This window comes from Myotis daubentonii, chromosome 8 (genome assembly GCF_963259705.1).
Source record: "Myotis daubentonii chromosome 8, mMyoDau2.1, whole genome shotgun sequence".
NCBI lineage: Eukaryota > Metazoa > Chordata > Mammalia > Chiroptera > Vespertilionidae > Myotis > Myotis daubentonii.
In genome coordinates this window covers 36,397,624-36,416,845 of record NC_081847.1, presented here as the reverse complement: position 1 = coordinate 36,416,845, position 19,222 = coordinate 36,397,624, and the positions used below count along the sequence as shown (strand labels likewise).

General features: G+C 36.7%; 1 protein-coding gene across 6 annotated transcripts in view; it reads right to left on the bottom strand.

Moving 5' to 3' along the window:
• Positions 1-19,222, bottom strand: part of ITCH (itchy E3 ubiquitin protein ligase) — a 130,001-nt gene that overhangs the window by 64,246 nt on the left and 46,533 nt on the right. For all 6 annotated transcript variants that reach the window (XM_059705913.1, XM_059705917.1, XM_059705918.1 and 3 more), the window contains 3 exons: positions 16,167-16,291; positions 13,824-13,961; positions 7,000-7,045 (listed from right to left, as the gene is read on the bottom strand). In XM_059705913.1, coding sequence (XP_059561896.1) covers positions 7,000-7,045; positions 13,824-13,961; positions 16,167-16,291 — 309 coding nt within the window. The remainder of the gene's footprint in view (positions 1-6,999; positions 7,046-13,823; positions 13,962-16,166; positions 16,292-19,222) is intronic.

Sequence of the window (19,222 nt, the reverse complement as noted above, 5' to 3'; positions counted from 1 at the left end):
TGTGCTTGATTTCAGCCTATATCTTCTAGGACTTTCCATCAGCATTTAATGCCTTTCTTGTATCTTTCATCGTCTTCCTTCTTCTTCACCTTTCCTCTAAGTTCACAAATGCAACTAAACCCTGCAACTTAAAACACTTCTTCAATCCTAACTGCTCCTCAAATTGTTCTCCCATTCTTTCCTTCATTATAATTTCTAAGTATTTATTTAGTGCATTTTAATTTTTAAAAGGTTTTCAAAGTGAAAAGTAATTTCTAGTTATAAAATAGAAATTACCTCCAATCCTACATTCTGGAGATTACCACCATTAAGATATGGGACTATATTTTATCAGTACTTTCTCATTGGCTATGACTGTGATTCAGCAAAGTATGTTATCATACAATGCTTCATATGCTAGATGAGTTCTTGTCTTCCTTTTGTTACTCATTATATACGAGGTATTTTCCCCAAATGATTAAGAAACATTTCTAATGACTGCAGTATACTCAATCATATGGATGTAATATAATAATTTTATTTTCTCTAGTTTTTTTTAAATATATATTTTTATTGATTTCAGAGAGGAAGGGAGAAATAGAAACATCAATGATAAGATTTATTTATCAGCTGCCTCCTGCACGCCCCCTACTGGGGATCGAGCCCACAACCCAGGCATGTGTGCTTGACTGGAATTGAACCTGGGACCCTCCAGTTTGCAGGCCGAAGCTTTATCACTGAGCCAAACCAGCTAGGGCTCTTTAGGGGATTTTCTGGGCAATTTTTATTTCCATCAGATAGACTGCCAGAATAGAATAGCTGGATCAATGTATGCAAATGTATTCAAAACTGAAACACTGATGGTTAAATTAAAAATACGTATTTTTAAAGGTAATAATTTATTTCTTTCCCATTAGCTAGATAAGAAAATGCTCAGTTCACCATAAAGTTTTTAAATATTTTTAAATCACTGTCAATTTGGTAAATAAAAATGTTAATGTTCATCCTGGCTGGTGTGGCTCAGGTTTGATTCCTGGCAAGGGTACATGCCCAGGTTGAGGTTCAATACATAGTCAGGGTGTGTGCAGGAGGCAACTGATCAAAGTTTCTCTCTCATATTAATGTTTCTCTCTGTCCCTCCTCCTCTCTCTAAAATCAATAAAAACATGTTTTTTAAAAAATATTAATGTTCAACAAAATTTCACTTACAGACCATTTGAGTTTCTTCTTCCATAACTATATATGTCTTTTGTACATTTTTCTATTGCATGAGAATAGTTATCCTTATTATTTGGAAAAGCTTCTTATAATAATCTGAGGATATTAAGTTTTTATCTTTCATATTGGTTAAATACGTCATTTGCTTTTAATTCTATATTTTTTAAAATATGAAAGTTTTATATTTCTATGTAATTAAATATATTAAAAAGTAAGTTAACCAGTCATATTTTCCCCTGGAGGTTTTATAGTTTCATTTTTTTAAAATCAATTTTAAAATCAACCTGGAATCAATCTACTCTGATCTTGGGATGAGCTGAAACTCTAACCTGATTTTTCTTTTTCACATGTCCAATCATCCCTGAATTAATTAGTCTAACACCTCACTCTCTTATGCAGTATTTGATGAGTGTAAAATAACCCATCTCTTAAAAACATTATTTTCAACTTCTGTGACAATGCTTTTCTGATCTTATGCTCCCACCTCTAACCACTCCTTCATTTTGTCCTTTTCCTCCCATTCACTAAATATTGGTCCCTAAGGTACTATTCTTTATTTTTTTTAATAGATTTTATTGATTTTTTACAGAGAGGAAGGGAAAGGGATAGAGAGTTAGAAACATCGATGAGAGAGAAACATCAATCAGCTGCCTCCTGCACACCCTCTACTGGAGATGTGCCCACAACCAAGGTACATGCCCTTGACCAGAATCAAACCTGGGACCCTTCAGTTTGCAGGCTGATGCTCTATCCACTGAGCCAAACCAGTTAGGACAGGTACTATTCTTGTCTTCCTTTTCCTTCTCTTCAGATTTTCACCTATAGTCTCAAATTCCATGATTTCAAAGATTTTCTCTAAAATGATCCCCAAATCAGAAATCTCTAATCTTTGTCATGTCCCCATCTGAATTATCAAACTAAATGCAGGAAATATTGGCTCTGTGAATAACATTGCTATCCTCCCAGGCAATTTAATTTTTCTTCTCCCCTGTGCCTCTTGACACTCATTATCTAAGTCTCACTGATTTTTTTAGAGAGAGAGGGAGGAAGGAAGAAAAACACAGAGAGAAGGAGAAACACACACCCCAACTGGGAATGAAGACCAATCCTCTAACCTAGGTATGTGCCCTGATGGGGAACAAAACCTGCGACCCCCAACCAACTGAGCCACTCCACCTAGGGCTCCAACTTTCTTTCTTTCTTTTTAATCCTCACCAGAGGATATTTTTCCACTGAATTTTTAGAGTGGAAGAGAGAGGGAAAGACAGAGAGAAACATCAATGTGAGAGAAACACATCAATTGGTTGCCTCCTGAATGTGCTCCGACCAGGGCTTGGGCCAGGAGGAGCCTACAACCGAGATACATGCCCTTAACTGAAATCGAATCCGGGACCCTTTGGTCCACAGGCCAAGTATCCACTGAGCCAAACTGGCTAGTGCCCAACTTTCAATTAGTCTACTTTCAGTCAAACACTGAAGATTTCCAATAAAACACACTGTGTTCTTCTCCAACCCCATGATTATTTTCCTTTCTTCCACCGAGAACTCCTGCCTCTCTCCAATTCCCCCAAGACATGCATACCCAAGTTATAACTATGCCTGATGATCTTAGGTCAAATGCTATTTCTTCCATGAAGCTTTTATATATTTTATACAATGATTTACATTATTATAATAAAATAAAAAGTTCAAAAAAGATTCAAACTAGCTCTCAAGTAAAAGAATATGGGATGAAGATGCAAGCCTGAATTTTCAAAAAACAGACTTTGTTATTTAACTTGATAGATTTCCTATAATAATTTGTTGTAATCTAAGAAACATGTCTTGCCCTGGCAGGTGTACTCAATGGTTAGAGCATCAGCACCAGAGGTTTGATTCTGGTCAAGGGCACATACCTGGGTTGTAGGTCTGATCCCCGCTCCCAGCAAGCAACTGATAGGTGTGTCTCTGTCACGTCTATGCTTCTCTCTCTCTCCCCCACTTCTCCCCTTTCCCTTCCACTCTCTCCAAAAAAAAAATCAATGGAAAAAGTATCCTCACGCCTCAGGTGTCTTTATATTAGTGCAGCAGCAGCAGCATCACCAGGAAACTTGTGAGAAAAGCAAATCTTGGGCTCCATCCACCCCAGATGCAACTAATCAAAAACTGAAGATGAGACTTAGCAATCTGTGGTTCAACAAGTTCTCCAGTAGATTCTAATGTACTCTGCAGTTTGAGGAACTAGCACTGGTGGTTTACTTTAAGTTCCTTTTTTTAAAAAACTGTTCATTGTTCAAAGTATTATAGATGTCCCCCCCTTTTATTTTTAAACATATATTTTATTGATTTTTTACAGAGAGAAAGGGAGAGAGATAGAGAGTTAGAAACATCAATGAGAGAGAAACATCGATCAGCTGCCTCCTGCACATCTCCTACTGGGGATGTGCCCGCAACCCAGGTACATGCCCTTGACCGGAATCGAACCTGGGACCTTTCAGTCCGCAGGCCGACGCTCTATCCACTGAGCCAAACTGGTTTCGGCTAGATGTCCCCTTTTTATCCCCATAACTCCATCTACCCCATCCCTTCCCCACCCGCACCACCCTACCTTCACCACACTATTGTCTGTATCCAGGGGTTATGCATATATGCATATAAGCTCTTTGCTAATCTCTCCCCACAAACTGTGTGTGTGAAACTAAAACCTGAAAATGGGATTTTGAAAACCAACACTGGAAACCAATACATTATTTAGAACTGTCAGTGGGAACTCATCACACTATTGTCTTTACTACTCTGGCCAAGTGGTTTAGTAGGCTGGAGCATTCTTTCCATACACCAAAAGGTTACAGGTTCAATTCCCAGTCAGGGCACATACCTAGGTTGAGGGTTGAATCCCCGATTAGTGCATGTACAGGAGGCAACCAATCAATCTCTCTCTCACATTGATGTTTGTTTATTTCTCTTTCTCTATCTTTCTTCCTCCTTCCTGCTCAAATCAATAAAAACATATCCTTGGTGAGGATAAAAATAAATAAATAAAAGCAATTAGATACTGCCTAGCCAATGTGGCTCAGTGGTTGCACACTGACCTATGAACCAGGAGGTCACAGTTTTGATTCCCAGTCAGGGCACATACCCAGTTTGCAGGCTCAATCCCCAGTAGGGGGCATACAGAAAGCAGGTGATACATGATCCTCTCTCATCATTGATGTTTCTATCTCTCCCTCTCCCTTCCTCTCTGAAATCAAGAAAAATATATTTTTTAAAAACGCAATTAGCTACTCATTATGTGATACTGTAGCTTTGTTCCTTTGTTCCTGAGAAATATAAAACATCCAGACATGCTATGGGAGGAAACAGACCAACAAGACTACAATGATGATACACACAGTGCTTGAATTAGGACATAAAGGTAAACAACCTAAAGCTGTTTAGTAAACTTCTTAAATGATAGCTGGGGCAGGGAGGAGCAGGAGCCATTGTTCATTGGATATATTAGTGCCCCTGTGTGTGCATGCTTGCACATGGGCGCGCACGCTCTCTCTCTGCTTTTTAGTCATATAGTTATAAAATCTGCAAATAAAAGAAAAAGGGGTAAAGCCAGTCGTAGCCATAATTGTTATGTAGTAACTCTAAACAGCATTTGACAGTTTACAAAATGCATTTCAAACCAATCATCCCAGAGATATGCTCTCTGAAATAAAAGATAATGTAAAGGAATTCATACTTAACATAAAAGACATGCTCAAGCCCTGGCTGGTGCTCAATGGTTAGTGCATCAGCCTGCAGAGTGAAGGGTCATGGGTTGGATTCCCCGGCAAGGGTACATACTTCAGTTGCAAGTTCCCCCATCTTGGTAGGGGTGCATGTGGGAGGCAAACAATTGATGTATCTGTCTCACATGGATGTTTCTTTCTCTCTCTCTCTCTCTCTTTCTCTCTCCCTCTCCCCCCCCCCCCCAACCTTTCTCTCCCTCCCTTCCACTCTCTTTAGAAATCAATGGAAAAAATATCCTCGAGTGAGGATTTAAAAAAGAAGAAAAAAAGGGCATGTTCAAAACTAGTCTGGCAGTCTCAGAAATCTAGAAGACACTGTACCTGAGATTACTTATAAACGATGATTCACTTGGGAAGATGTAAAACACTGATTAAATAAATGGCATAAAACTAGGGCTATAGCAATGCTTTTGCAAGAAATTTAGACTTGTCTAGAGTGGTTTCATAAAGGTATTATAAGAAAGAGATTTACAAAAATGAAACAACAGAGTGGCATAACAGAACTTTTCAATGGGTACATAAAATTATATCACACTCTCATTTATTAATGCAAAAATATAGGTTTATTATACAAAACAGGAGTTAACTGACCAAAGAAAACAGAAATATTAAAATATTTTTATGGGGAAAAATTTTTATAGTGGAACTTTCAGGAATTCAAGAAATCTTCTATTAAATATAAAACTAAAAGAGGCACAAAAACCTAAGTTATCTTCCAGTTTACAGAGACATTTATGTAATTTTAAGAAATGTTTCTGTTGCTTTGTAATCACAGTGAGAAATGAAATAGTTATTTTTCTCTGGCCAAGAAGTTACTACCCCTTAATATCCTACACTTCTTTTGAGATTAGAAGATGATTCTTTGTCACAGGAGTGACTTTGTGAAGGCAGATCTCCATTATGTAAAACACAACAGCTTTATAAACTTTGATTTTCCTAAAAATCTTAATGAGTTATCTTTTTTAAACTTTTTATTATGAAATTTTTATTCATCACAAAAGTAAATAGAGTGCTGGCTGGTGTGGCTCAGTTGATTAGGTGTGGTCCTGTTTACCAAAAGGTTGCTGGGTTGTGGGCTGGATCCTAGGTGGGGGATCATGCAGGAAGTAGGCGATTGATGCTACTCTCTCACTTCCATATTTCTCTCTCTCTCCCTCCCTCTTCCTTCCTCTATCTCTAAATATCAATAAAAATATGTCTTTAAAGGTAAATAGACAAGTACAACAAAATCATCTCTTTTCCTAACTTCATCTCCCATTGCTGGTTTCCAGAAAAACCAATAAACACTACTTTAAAGTCTGTTAAGTCGGTTAACACAACCCAGGCATTCAATAGTTGCAGGCCCTAGTCTCTAGGGCCTAGAGACTGAAGGCAGATAGGCACATGAAAGCGCTGAATCTAGGCTAAGAGCAAACATCTGGTTCAAATCTCTGCCCCTGCTAATGAAGGCCCAGGAGATATTATAGCTAGTGGTGAACTTTATATGTACCCAATCCTTATATTTTTAGCTTTCCTAGAAAATAAATTTAACATCCTAATGATGGCCCTGGGATTCTGAACTCCTTGCCTTTGAAAAAAAAAAATGCCAATACATTAACTTTCTACAAGCTGAAGGAAGTATTAGCAATTCGGGCATCCCTGGCCTACACCAGAGAACTGCAGTCAGATAAGCTAAGAGTCCTGAATCTTTCATAAATATTTCCTTTCTTACCATGAGCCCTGAATTTTTTAAAAATATATTTTTATTGATTTCAGAGAGGAAGGAAGAAATAGAAACATCACTGATGAGAGAGAATCATGGATCGTCCATCTCCTGCACACACCCCAGTGGGGACTGAGCCCACGACCCTGGCATGTGCCCTTGAACGGAATGGAGCCTGGGACCCTTCGGTCCACAGGCCGACGCTCTATCCACTGAGACAAACTGGCCAGTGTGAGCCCTGAATTTTTTGACAGTCATTTATTCTTATATCAATCTGAACTTGAAGTTTTGACTAAAATGAATATCTTTTTCTGCATTCTTAATAAATAAGTAAAATCTTACCTTGTTTCCTCCTTGGGCCTGGAGCCATCATCATTCTGTGAAGCACCTTTAACATCAATAAAATTTAGAGAGAAAATGAGTTTCAAAGTGGTTTTCATGTTTTTCCTAAACATGGTATGTAAGCAAAGCCTTTTATTAAATCTTTCTAGTAAAGAACATACTAGAATTTAAATTGCAACATGACATTTAAAAGGAATATGTGATAAATATTAAGACTGAAATAAAAGTTTTACCAAAATTTTGTGCAAATGTGGATTACATGTAAGAAATATTAATTAACCAAGGTATATTACTCCGGGGCTACTTCTGCCTTTCTTAAAATATACGTTTGCTTAATTTGAATATAAATCTAATTATTTTTAGCCATTTGTATTCCAAATATCTTACCAAAAAAGTGCTGATCACCAGCAGAATAATTAATAAAATAGGTTCTGAAAACAGAAAAACCAGTAACATATCTCTAGTGCTGGGGCCTGGAAAACAGCTTCAAGAATAGGAAAGGCACAAATGGGTGTTAAAGTAGCCCAAAATGAATACTACAATGTTCACACTTTCTTCAAATTTTATTCATGGGAACTATATCTAGGATTCAGTAAGGGGCTGTATACTATAAAGTATAAAACATTAGAAGAAGGCTATTAGAGGTAGGCACACTGCCACAAAAACAAAGAAGGAAAAAAAACTATAAAATGAAGAAACAAGAACTCAAGTTTAACAGTCCAGGTCCATATAGTTAAAGAACAATAGCCCCTTATGAATATGGGCATAATTTCAAACAGTAAAATAATCACTTTATTATTCCAAAGCATAAGTAATAGATTAACTCCTTATGAGATGCTGAGTTACCACTATACTACACAGCAAAGTTGGCTAGCATCTCATCTGGTATACAAATATTGCATTTAAAAAAATAAATCTTTATTGTTGAAAGTATTACATATGTCCTCCAAATATTGCATTTTTTTAAAATGGTAGAAATGAGTAGATTAAATGTGGTATATCTATGCAATAGAAAACTATCCTATTAATAAAAGCCTATGTGGTTGTCACGCCCTCACGTCGTGGCGCCCTCAGTGATCACCAGGAGGCTGCGTGCACAGAGGGCATGAAGGGGGGGGGGGGGGGCTTGACGGCTGCGTGTGCGGCGCAAAGGCGGGGCCGTGGCTCCACGTGGCGTGGAGGCGGGACCCCTGGCTCCGGCCTACCTCTTTAGGGCAATCCATTGAGGAGCCCAGGATGAGTGGGCAGGGCCTACTTCTTTAGGGTGATCAATTGTGGGGCTCCTGCACTGTAAGAGGGCACAGGCCAGGCTGGGGGACCGCCCCCCCCCCCCTGCAAGTGCACAAATTTTGTGCACTGGCCTCCAATTCAGCAATAAAAAGGAATGAACTACTGAAACATGCTGTAGTGGATTAATCTAAAAAACATTATGCTAAGTGAAAAAACCTGACACAAAAGACCACATATTGTATGATTTCATTTATGTAACATGTCTAGAAAAGACAAAATTTTAAAGACAAACTAGATTAGTGGTTCCCTGAGCCTGAGGTGAGAACAGGATTTCCTATAAATAGGCTAGAGGGAGGGATCTTACTGGGAGATGAAAATGTTCTAAACCCAATTTACAGTACTGGTTGGATTATTCAAATAAATTACTAAAAACCATTAAATTATATAGCTGAAATGGGTGAATTTTATGAAATATAAAATACATATCAATAAAGCTGTTAAAAATAGTTTTTAAGACATGATACAATGATATAATTTTGTTTTATAAGAATTATTCTTATATGGAATACATTCCCTTAAAATAGCTGATAAATAAAACATAAATGAAATCAGAAAATCAAAATATCCAGCATAAGTTACTAAAATAGGTCAATTAGTATCCTACTTTTCTAAAAAATTAAGAAAACCAAGTGGAACAAACCATTTAAACCTATCAGTAACTACTACTTCTAAACTTTCTCATTTACTATAGTAAAGCATGGGTTGAAGGGTCTATGTAGGATATCTTATGAGCATACATAAAAATTTTCAAATGTAAGTCAAATTTTTAAAATACCATTACAGCAAAGTTTCTCTCTGTAAAACAATTAGTTGGTACTCAGGCCCAATTGACATCTGGTAATTTCAAATAATATTGGTAGAGCAAAATATTTAGGCTAGCTTCTTAGAATGTATTATGCTGATAAAAAAAAAACATTAGATGTATTCACACATGAAAATGGCTATTGAGCCTAAAATTAATGCAAGGAAGTCTAATGCAAGAAAGAATAAAATAAAAATGTAATGGAATATACACAATAAGAACCAAAGGTCACATATGCCCAAAAATATCCCCAAATTCATTTTGGGATATATCTCCAGAGATATGTATGTTAAATAATATAGATCTTCATAAGAATATTTTATAATCCTATTTTATAATCAAAATTTAATAGTAAAATTTCTCTTTAGGAAAACTAATGTCTTTGACAATAATACTTTTTGGTGCTTCTTGTTGGATGTCATATTTGGAAGAGAGATGTAAAACACTTCACTACCAACCTCCAAAGAACTAAAAATAGAACGAAAAATAAATGAATAGGAAGCTCTTATAGATATTAACAACTGCCCACATTCAATTTGTTGAGTTAACTTATATCTGAGGACTATAGAAGTAAGTCTACCAACTAGCAATAAAGGCTTCTTCCCAGAGACTTACAAAAGCAGAATAACTCTGTATTAACTATGGGAAAACACCAGGGCAAATTATGTGGTTACTTTCTAAATCAGCGAAATAAGGAAGAGCTTCAAGTGTCTCTCTCAAGTCTTGCTCTTGCTCTCGTGCTTTCTCTCCTTACCTCCTTCCCCTCCCCATGTCCCTCCCTCCCTTCCACTGTCTCCAAAAATCAATGGGAAAAATATCCTCAGGTGAGGCTTAACAGAGAGAGAGAGAGAGAGAGAGAGAGAGAGAGAAACAGAGAGAGATCAATGTGAGAGAAACACATGGATTGGTTGCTTCCTGCACACGCCCGGACTGGGCTAGGAATCAAACCAGCAACCCTCAGGTGTGTGGGCCAATGCTCTAACCACTAGGCAATGCTGGCCAGGGCATAAAGCTCTCTGGTTTTTAAATAAAGTTTGAAGTAAAGTGGGAAGAACAAATAAACATGCTGAGTAAATTTTGTTTCATTTGAAAAAGGTTTACATATATAACTGCCATTTTAAAAAAATATAACCAACAAAAAGAATGAATCAAAAATTCATAAGTACCAAAAGAGATAATGCTAAATCATCAGGAAAATCCAACATTCACAATATATCCAAATATACGGCAAGCTATATTATTTGACTACTTTTATATCCAAATTCATGCCCTAACCGATTTGGCTCAGTGGATAGAGCGTCGGCCTGCGGACTGAAGGGTCCCAGGTTCGATTCCGGTCAAGGGCATGTACCTTGGGTGCGGGCACATCCCCAGTGGGTGGTGTGCAGGAGGCAGCTGATCGATGTTTCTCTCTCATCGATGTTTCTGACTCTCTGTCCCTCTCCCTTCCTCTCTGTAAAAAATCAATAAAATATATTTTTTAAAAAAAACAAAACAAAAAACAAATTCAGACAGTGATTCTTTTTATTAACATTACTTAATCAATAAAAAATATCAAAGTTGCCGAAACCGGTTTGGCTCAGTGGATAGAGCGTCGGCCTGCGGACTGAAAGGTCAAAGGTTCGATTCCGGTCAAGGGCATGTACCTGGGTTGCGGGCACATCCCCAGTGGGGGATGTGCAGGAGGCGGCTGATCGATGTTTCTCTCTCATCGATGTTTCTGACTCTCTATCTCTCTCCCTTCCTCTCTGTAAAAAATCAATCAATAAATAAAAAAATATCAAAGTCTACAAGAACAGATTTCATTATAAGAATCACCAATGGTCGGCTGGCATGGCTCAGTAGTTGAGACCTATGAACCAAGAGGTTACGGTTAGATTCCCAATCAGAGCATATGTGGGTTCTGGGCTCGATCCCCAGAGTGGGGTGTGCAGAAGGCAGCCAATTAATGATTCTCTCTCACCATTTATGTTTCTAACTCCCTCTTTCTTCCTCTCTGAAATAAATTTTCAAAAAGAACTATCTATGTATTTTTCCACAAAGACTTCTGACTGAATATGCTCAGGAGGAAAAAATCTAAAAATCTATAAAACTAGAAAAATATTGGAATACCAAAGCTATGCCCCACTCCACCCCAAGTTCTAATCCAACCAAACAATGTCCAGGTGCTAAAAACTCAATTTTAGTGCTAAATTCTAGTTTTCATTTCTGACTTCTAAGTTATAGAAATGGAACCAATCAAAGAAAAATAGAAGTTTAATCCCCACCGCACGTACTTGTGGGCTGAACTGGGTTTTGTTTGTTTGCTCACAACTAACTCATGATTTAATTTAAAGTTGCTAAGTTTTAAGTGTGTTATTGGAAAGAAAATGAAACATAATGCTTTACAACATTATGAGTTAAATGAGTATACATGTAAATACACCAACATTATGCCTACAATATAAGCATTAAAAAAAAAATAGCTATTATAGCTGGCAACTCTAATCTTAAAATCCACTATGATTTACTTCCCAGTTAAAAACTCTTTACTTCAGCCCTAACTGGTTTGGCTCAGTCGATAGAGCATCGGCCTGCGGACTGAAAGGTCCCAGGTTCAATTCCAGTCAAGGGCATGTACCTTGGTTGCGGGCACATCCCCAGTGGGGTGTGTGCAGGAGGCAGCTGGTCGATGTTTCTAGCTCTCTATCCCTCTCCCTTCCTCTCTGTAAAAACCAATAAAATTTATTTTTTAAAAAACCTCTTTACTTCAAGAAATCATGTTAAATTCTGCCAATTATTTTCCTACTTGAGTGGTAAACTGATGACATAAATGTGAACTTCTGTAGATAATAAACAATAAAGTCATAAATATAAATAAGCAGTTTAGATTCTACTCTGAAATATGAAGACTAACATACTTTACTTTTGTTAATTATGAAATATTTGGCATTAATAATAGTTTCAAATTTGTAGGGAATAAACAGGAAGCTATAAAAACAGGGTTAGAGCAGTTTAGCAATGTGATTTAATTATTTATATTATCTTCCAGAGCTCAAATTTATAGAAAAATGAACTATTATAGAATACCCATGAATAGCTGTCAATTAAAATGAAGATATCAATTCTGAAGCAGTATGACCATTTCAGAAATTTCTCTTCATCCTCATTAACCCCAAAGAAACCATCTGGAAGATATATCAGGACTACCTGTAAGGTCCTGCTATTAAAAAAGATCATGAGTTAAAGAGGAAGTAGGAAGTCTTCCAAAGTAGAAACAGAAGAATAGCACCTGACAACTATAAAATGTTTCATAATGCAGTTTCTAAGTAAACAAAAAGAACTTTGTCAGGCATGAATCTGTTTTTTGTGCTGCAGTCTCTTAAAAATCAGATTCAGCCCGGCTGGCATGAGCATTGACCTATGAACCAGGTCAGTGTTTCATTCCCAGTCAGGGCACATGCCTGGGTTGTGGGCTCAATCTTCAGTGGGGGCATGCAGGAGGCAGCTAATCAATGATTCTCTCATTATTGATGTTCCTATCTCTCTCTCTCCCTCTCTGAAATCAATATAAATATATTTTAAAAAAGAAAGAATATTTATAAAAAAAAAGAAAATTCACTTAGTACATGAAAAGTGATGGAAATATCTAAAGAGAATCCACTGAGAAGTAGTTTTATTAAGCATGCTAACTCTGCAGGCACAATTTGGGTGCTATCAAACTTTCAATTTATAGTTCATGTTTACTCCCTTTAACAAACACTAGGAAATCATAAACTGTAAGATATACCAGCATTCATATAATGAATTGGTTTTTTCATTATTATAACACAAAGGCATCTCTACATAAATAGAAGAGAGGTGGCAAATGAATTTCAGCTTGTATTGGCTGTCTGGTACAGTACTAATAAAGATTTCGATGCCGAAACCGGTTTGGCTCAGTGGATAGAGCGTCGGCCTGCGGACTGAAAGGTCCCAGGTTCAATTCCGGTCAAGGGCATGTACCTGGGTTGCGGGCACATCCCTGGTGGGGGATGTGCAGGAGGCGGCTGATCGATGTTTCTGACTATCTCTCTCCCTTCCTCTCTGTAAAAAATCAATAAAATATATTAAAAAAAAAAAAAAGAATGCAAAAAAAAAAAAGATTTCGAGTCAAATTTAAACTTAAACACACACTGCTACAGACAATAAACTATGTCTGCCATATGCCACCTTAACAGCTATCATTGGCCTAGAGAATAAATACTTTATAAATCAATTTATTATCCATAGGGCCAACTGTGATTCAACTTTTATTTGGCTAGCCTTTCAACTTACAGAAAGACATCTAATTCATACAAACAATGCCCTAAAAGGAAAATGTTTTCAATTATCAATGTCTCTTTTTAAAAAGAAAATAATGGTGAAGCTTCTGTGGCTCAGTGGATTGATTGTCCCGTGCACCATACAGGTCGCTGGTTCGATTCTTGGGCAGGGCATATGCCTGGGTTGCAGGCTTGATCCACAGTAGGGGGCCTGCAGGAGGCAGCCAATCTATGTTTCTCTATCATCAATGTTTCTATCTTCCCTCACTCTCCCTTTTTCTCTTTCTAAAACAATCAATAAAAACATACTAAAAAAATTCCTTAAAGTAAAAATAAAAAGGAAACAATGTCTTAAATGTGAAAATAATAATAAAAATTACATGCAGCACACTAGACTGGCTAATGTAAGAAGAATCATTAATGACCCTGTACAAAAAGCGATTACTTACTTTCTGAACATGTAGCTTCACCATTGGTAACAACTTCAGATTCTAACTGCAGCCCATCAAGACAAACTGACAAGTCTCCTATTGTCTCTGTTGGTTCTTTGTCACCTACAAGCTGTAAAGTCACAACTACTTTCTCAACTGGAAGAGAATAAATTACAGAACAAATGGTCATTTTTTTTAAGTCATCTTAACTTAAAAACTTAATGTCAGGAAAAAAATCTACATATTGATTATTTTTCCCTTTAAGTCATCTTAACTGTTAAAAACAATGTGGAAAAAAAATCACATATGTGTATATAAATTGTTTTAATATTCTTCACTCAGGGTTTCAGATCTTATGACACCAAAACATTTTAAAAATAGAATTTGCTAACACTTAATAACATAAAATGCTAAATAGTTCAATGATCACATTTACTATATACATGCCATCCTTATATAAAATGAGCCAGCAGGGCCCTAGCTGGTTTATCTCAGTGGATAGAGTGTCGGCTGCAGACTGAAGGGTCCCAGGTTCAGTTCTAGTCAGGGCACATGCCCAGGGTTGCAGACTAGAATCCTAGTAGGGGGCGTGAAGGAGGCAGCTGATCAATGATTTGCTTATCATTAATGTTTCTATCTCTCTCTACCTCTCCTTCCTCTCTGAGATAAATAAAAACATATTTAAAAAAAAAGTGAGCCAGGACAATAAAATGAGCCAGCAGGACAACCAATAAAATTCAGCAACATATGTCTGATTTATATTGACTGCCAACATATCACTTAAGAATGTATTGCTCGCCCTGACCGGTTTAGCTCAGTGGATAGAGCGTTGACCTAGGGACTGACGGGTCCCAGGTTCGATTCCGGTCAGGGGCATGTACTGGCACATCCCCAGTGGGGTTGTGTAGGAGGCAGCTGATTGATGTTTCTCTCTCATCAATGTTTCTAACTCTCTATCCCTCTCCCTTCCTCTCTGTAAAAAAATCAATAAAATATATTTTTTTAAAAAAGAATGGATTGCTCTGGCCGGTGTTGCTCAATTGGTTGGGTGTCACCCCATACACCAAAAGGTTGCTGATTTAATTCCTGGTCAGGGCACATGCCCAGGTTTCAAACTCTATTCCCAGTAGGGGGAGTACAGGAGTAAGCCAATGTTCTCACATCAATTTTTCCCTTTCCCTGTCCCTTCTTCTCTAAAATTCAAATTTAAAAATATTTTTTAAAAAGAATGGATTATATCTCACCCTAAACCAGTATGACTCAGTTGGTTGGAGTGTCCCATAAACCAAAAGGTGGCAGGTTCATTTCCTGATCAAGGCACATAATCAGGTTGTGGGTTCATACCCGGTGGATGGGGACATGTGCATGAGGCAACCTATCAATGTTTCTCTCTCACATCTCTCTGTCTCTCTCCCTTCCTCTCTCTAAAATCAATTAAATATATATATTAAATAAATATATAAATATATATTTACATATATATATATATATATAGTTGCTTAAAAAATAGACTGTATCTCATAAGTTCTAACCAAGAAATAAAATTCTTAGAAGTATGTTTTAGATAGTCAAGGTATAGAAAATAACTGTTTTAAAATCATAATATATTAAAACAAACATGTTTCAAGTTTTCATATATGTATATTTAACAAAGATATATACATATAAACACACACAGATCAAAAGTAGGTTTACAGTTGTGAGTACATGAAACTCTTTAGTATTTATTATTTCATTTTCCATAAAATAACTGTAAACCTACTTTTGCCCCATCCTATATAAATAAAAACAACCATCTAAAACGAGGAAATTTTGTCCAGTAAGTGTGGCTAGTGACTGAGCATCAACCTATGAACCAGGAGGTCACAGTTTGATTCCCGGTCAGGGCACATGCTCGGGTTTCGAGCTTGATCCCCAGTGTAGGGCATCTCTCATCATTGATGTTTCTATCTCTCTCCCTCTCTCTTTGAAATCAATAAAAATATATTTTAAAAATAAAATAAATGAGGAAGTTTTTAAAATGAGCATTTGGAAAAGAAAATCTATCAAAATATTAACATTTGTCTCTCTGACGTTGGGATTGTTTTTTTCCTTCATCTCTGCTCTGTATTTTATAGTTTTCCATAATTGAGTATGCACTACTTTAATAAATATCTATTAAATAAGTGAATATTTATTTAAGACTTTGAATACAAAAGGAATGGCCAAACCAAGGTTACTCAGAATGCTTTAAATAATTCAAGATTCTTCTCCCTGTTAATAATTAAAAATAGTGAACATAATCATTCTGGATGTTTGGCATATGAATTTCCTGTAGAAAAAAGAAACTGAGCATAATTTCTATTACTTTTACATACATACGTTTCATATTGTTTGACTTTAATGTTTCATAGATATCTAGTGCAGCAGTTCCCAATAAAACATCAGATTTCAGTGTCTGGTGACTCCACACGCGAAAATGTAATTTACTCATAGGGGTGACGATACTAAAAATGAAGGTGAAAAAAACTTTTTCATTAAATATCACAATGGAATGCTACATAAATTACAATTAAGTTTTAATGTCTACAATCCTACTGTGCCCCTCACAGTTTACTGTATAACTAATATTGCCTATATTCCATAACCTTATGAAAAACACCTGGATGTTACATGCTTGCATGATCATTTTCCCTTGTAAATGAACTATAGTGGCAACTTCATCCATGCACTGTCAACAAAAGTGAAACTGCTCATCATGCTATAAATTTGGAAAACTAGTTTTAGTAGTATAAAAAAGTGAACTTATAAACTAAATCCTTATTTTACTTCATGTAGTGTGCTCAGCTTGAGATTACTTCATTTAATCTTCAAAGCAACCCTGAGATGGGATTTAGCATGTTCATCTTCAGATATAGAAACTCCCATTTAGAAGGTTAAGCACATTGCCCAATATCATACAGCCAGTCAGTGGCAGACTGTAATCTGAACAAGGCCTATCATTAAAATATATATTAAAAAGTTCCTCAGTCAACTATACAATGATTTCAGGATTATAATACCTTACATTTCACACTGCTGAAGACAAACTGTCCAGGGCAACTGTCAAATATAGACTCACTCATGCCATGCTAAATGCCAATAACAAATGCTATCTGTAATGGTAATTTCCAAAGCAAACTTTGGGAAATTTGTATTTATAATAAATTATATTCAAACTATTTGAGTCATCAATTAGAAAAACAGGAACACTATAAAATCTACCATAGTCCTATGGTTCAAAGCTAGGAAGACAAAATCTTGAAAGCTTTTAATATACCTCATTCTCTCTAAATCTTGATCAAATTTTGGGGAACAAATAAACACTCTTCTCCTTAGAAGTCCACCTAATGCCTATAACCCCATCATCATATTTCTACCACCATTTTCATAGTAGCAGGTAGTATTTAAAGCAAACTAAAATATTTTCACTTAATACTGCCTCTCTTTTTTGGTTGTGGTGGTAGTATTGTGTGTGTAGGGGTGTAATATAATGTATTAATTCTCTTAAAAATTCTCAAATGTTACTTTCAGGAAAACATATAGTATATACAGGGTGCCCCCAAAAGGTGTATACACCCTTTCAGCTGATAGCTCAATTGATGTTTCTTTCTTTTCAAATTTAACCCATTGGCATTAATAATTATTCAAAGTGTGTATACATTTTGGGGGGCACCCTGAAGTAAGAAAACATTTCTCTATTAGTCATCTGGGAAATCATAATGGAGATGGAATACAAGAACAGATAAACTTAATATTACTTTAATTTGAGAGGATAAAGTATACTGTCAAAGATGGTCTTATCTTAATTATTTCAATTCAACTCTAGAGAAGTCTGAAAAGTCTGCTAGCATAACAATGGAAGCTGTGTTAAAATCACAAGCCAATCTGCTGCAAATTAAAAATTCAGGAGAACATGAGCTATGTGTTCCCTAAACATCTGGGCTAAATAACAGTACTACCATATGGTACTACTTCAAAAGTTTCTTTTTTCTTAATGTTTTAAGCACTGAGGAGTTCATGTCATTATCAGCTTAAGAGTCTCAAAGTATGTATGTAGTGAGTACAGATAGCAGTTGGTAGAAAGCTGATGAGCATTCAGTCTATTATTCATTATAGAGATTGTGATATTTTATAGATTTCATTTCATTTTTGTGAAAATTTTACTCATATACTGTTTAATTTAGATTCAATCTCTAATGAGCCACTAATTAAAAACAAAGTCTAAGAAATATTAATATTGAAATGAATACAAATGTGGATCATTACAATACTTCTTTCTGTAAATAGGCCTCAAAATGATCTTCAATAAATTCGTGAATTTCACTCACTTGATCAAAATTATCATAAAGAACATTAAGGTGCCTCAGATCTTCAAAAATCCTTGTTAAAGAATAATATAGGTAATAAAGATTAAAGTAAAAAGAATAAATAGGCATATTCACTTTGCTTTGTTTTACTAGGAATAAATACTATCCACATAAGCATGTACCATGTGAAGAAAAGAGCTTTTAGTTTCAAATGTCTCATCTGACCATTTAGAAAAACTTTTTTTAAGGTAAACTGGTTTACTTCTTTGAGGGGAAAAAAACCAAGAAATCCAAATGTTAGGTAATGAAAGCAATTTGTGTACTATTAGGTACTAGAGGCCCGGTACATGAAATTCGTGCACTTGGCCCGGCCTGCGCCCTCTTGGACATCTTTAGCGCTACCGCAGAGGCGGGAAAGGCTCCTGCCACTGCCGCTGCGCTCACTGGCCGTTAGCTCGGCTTCTGGCTGAGTGGCACTCCCCTTGTGGGAGCACACTGACCACCAGGGGGCAGCTCCTGTGTGGAGCATCTGCCCCCTGGTGGTCAGTTCCCATCATAGTGACCGATTGTTCCGCTGTTTGGTCAATTTGCATATTAGCCTTTTATTATTTAGGATGTGACAACTAGTTACATTTAAACTACATTTTTATATACATTTGGTCCCCAAACCAAATATTTTAAAACCCATTTGTTGAGCTGGCTTGGTACGGTTCAGTGGTTGAATGTCAACCCATGAACAGGATGCCATGGTTTGATTCCCAGTCAGGGAACATGCCTGGTTATGGGCTTGATCCCCAGAAGGGGGAGTGCAGGAGGCAGCCAATCAATGAGTCTCTATCATCATTGATGTTTCTCTCTCTTTCTCTTCCTTCCTCTCTCTGAAATCAATGAAAACATTTTTTTAATCCATTTGTTGATAAATCATATGAAAAAAGCCTAATACGCAAATTGTCCCCTCTACGGGAAGTTCAACAGGGAGCGGCCCCTCCCCCCCGACCAGCCCTGCCCCTGATTGCCCCTCCCCACCCCAATCAGGGGCCGGGCTGGCAGGACAACCTCCAGCATCCCCTCCCTCGAGCCTGGCCCCAA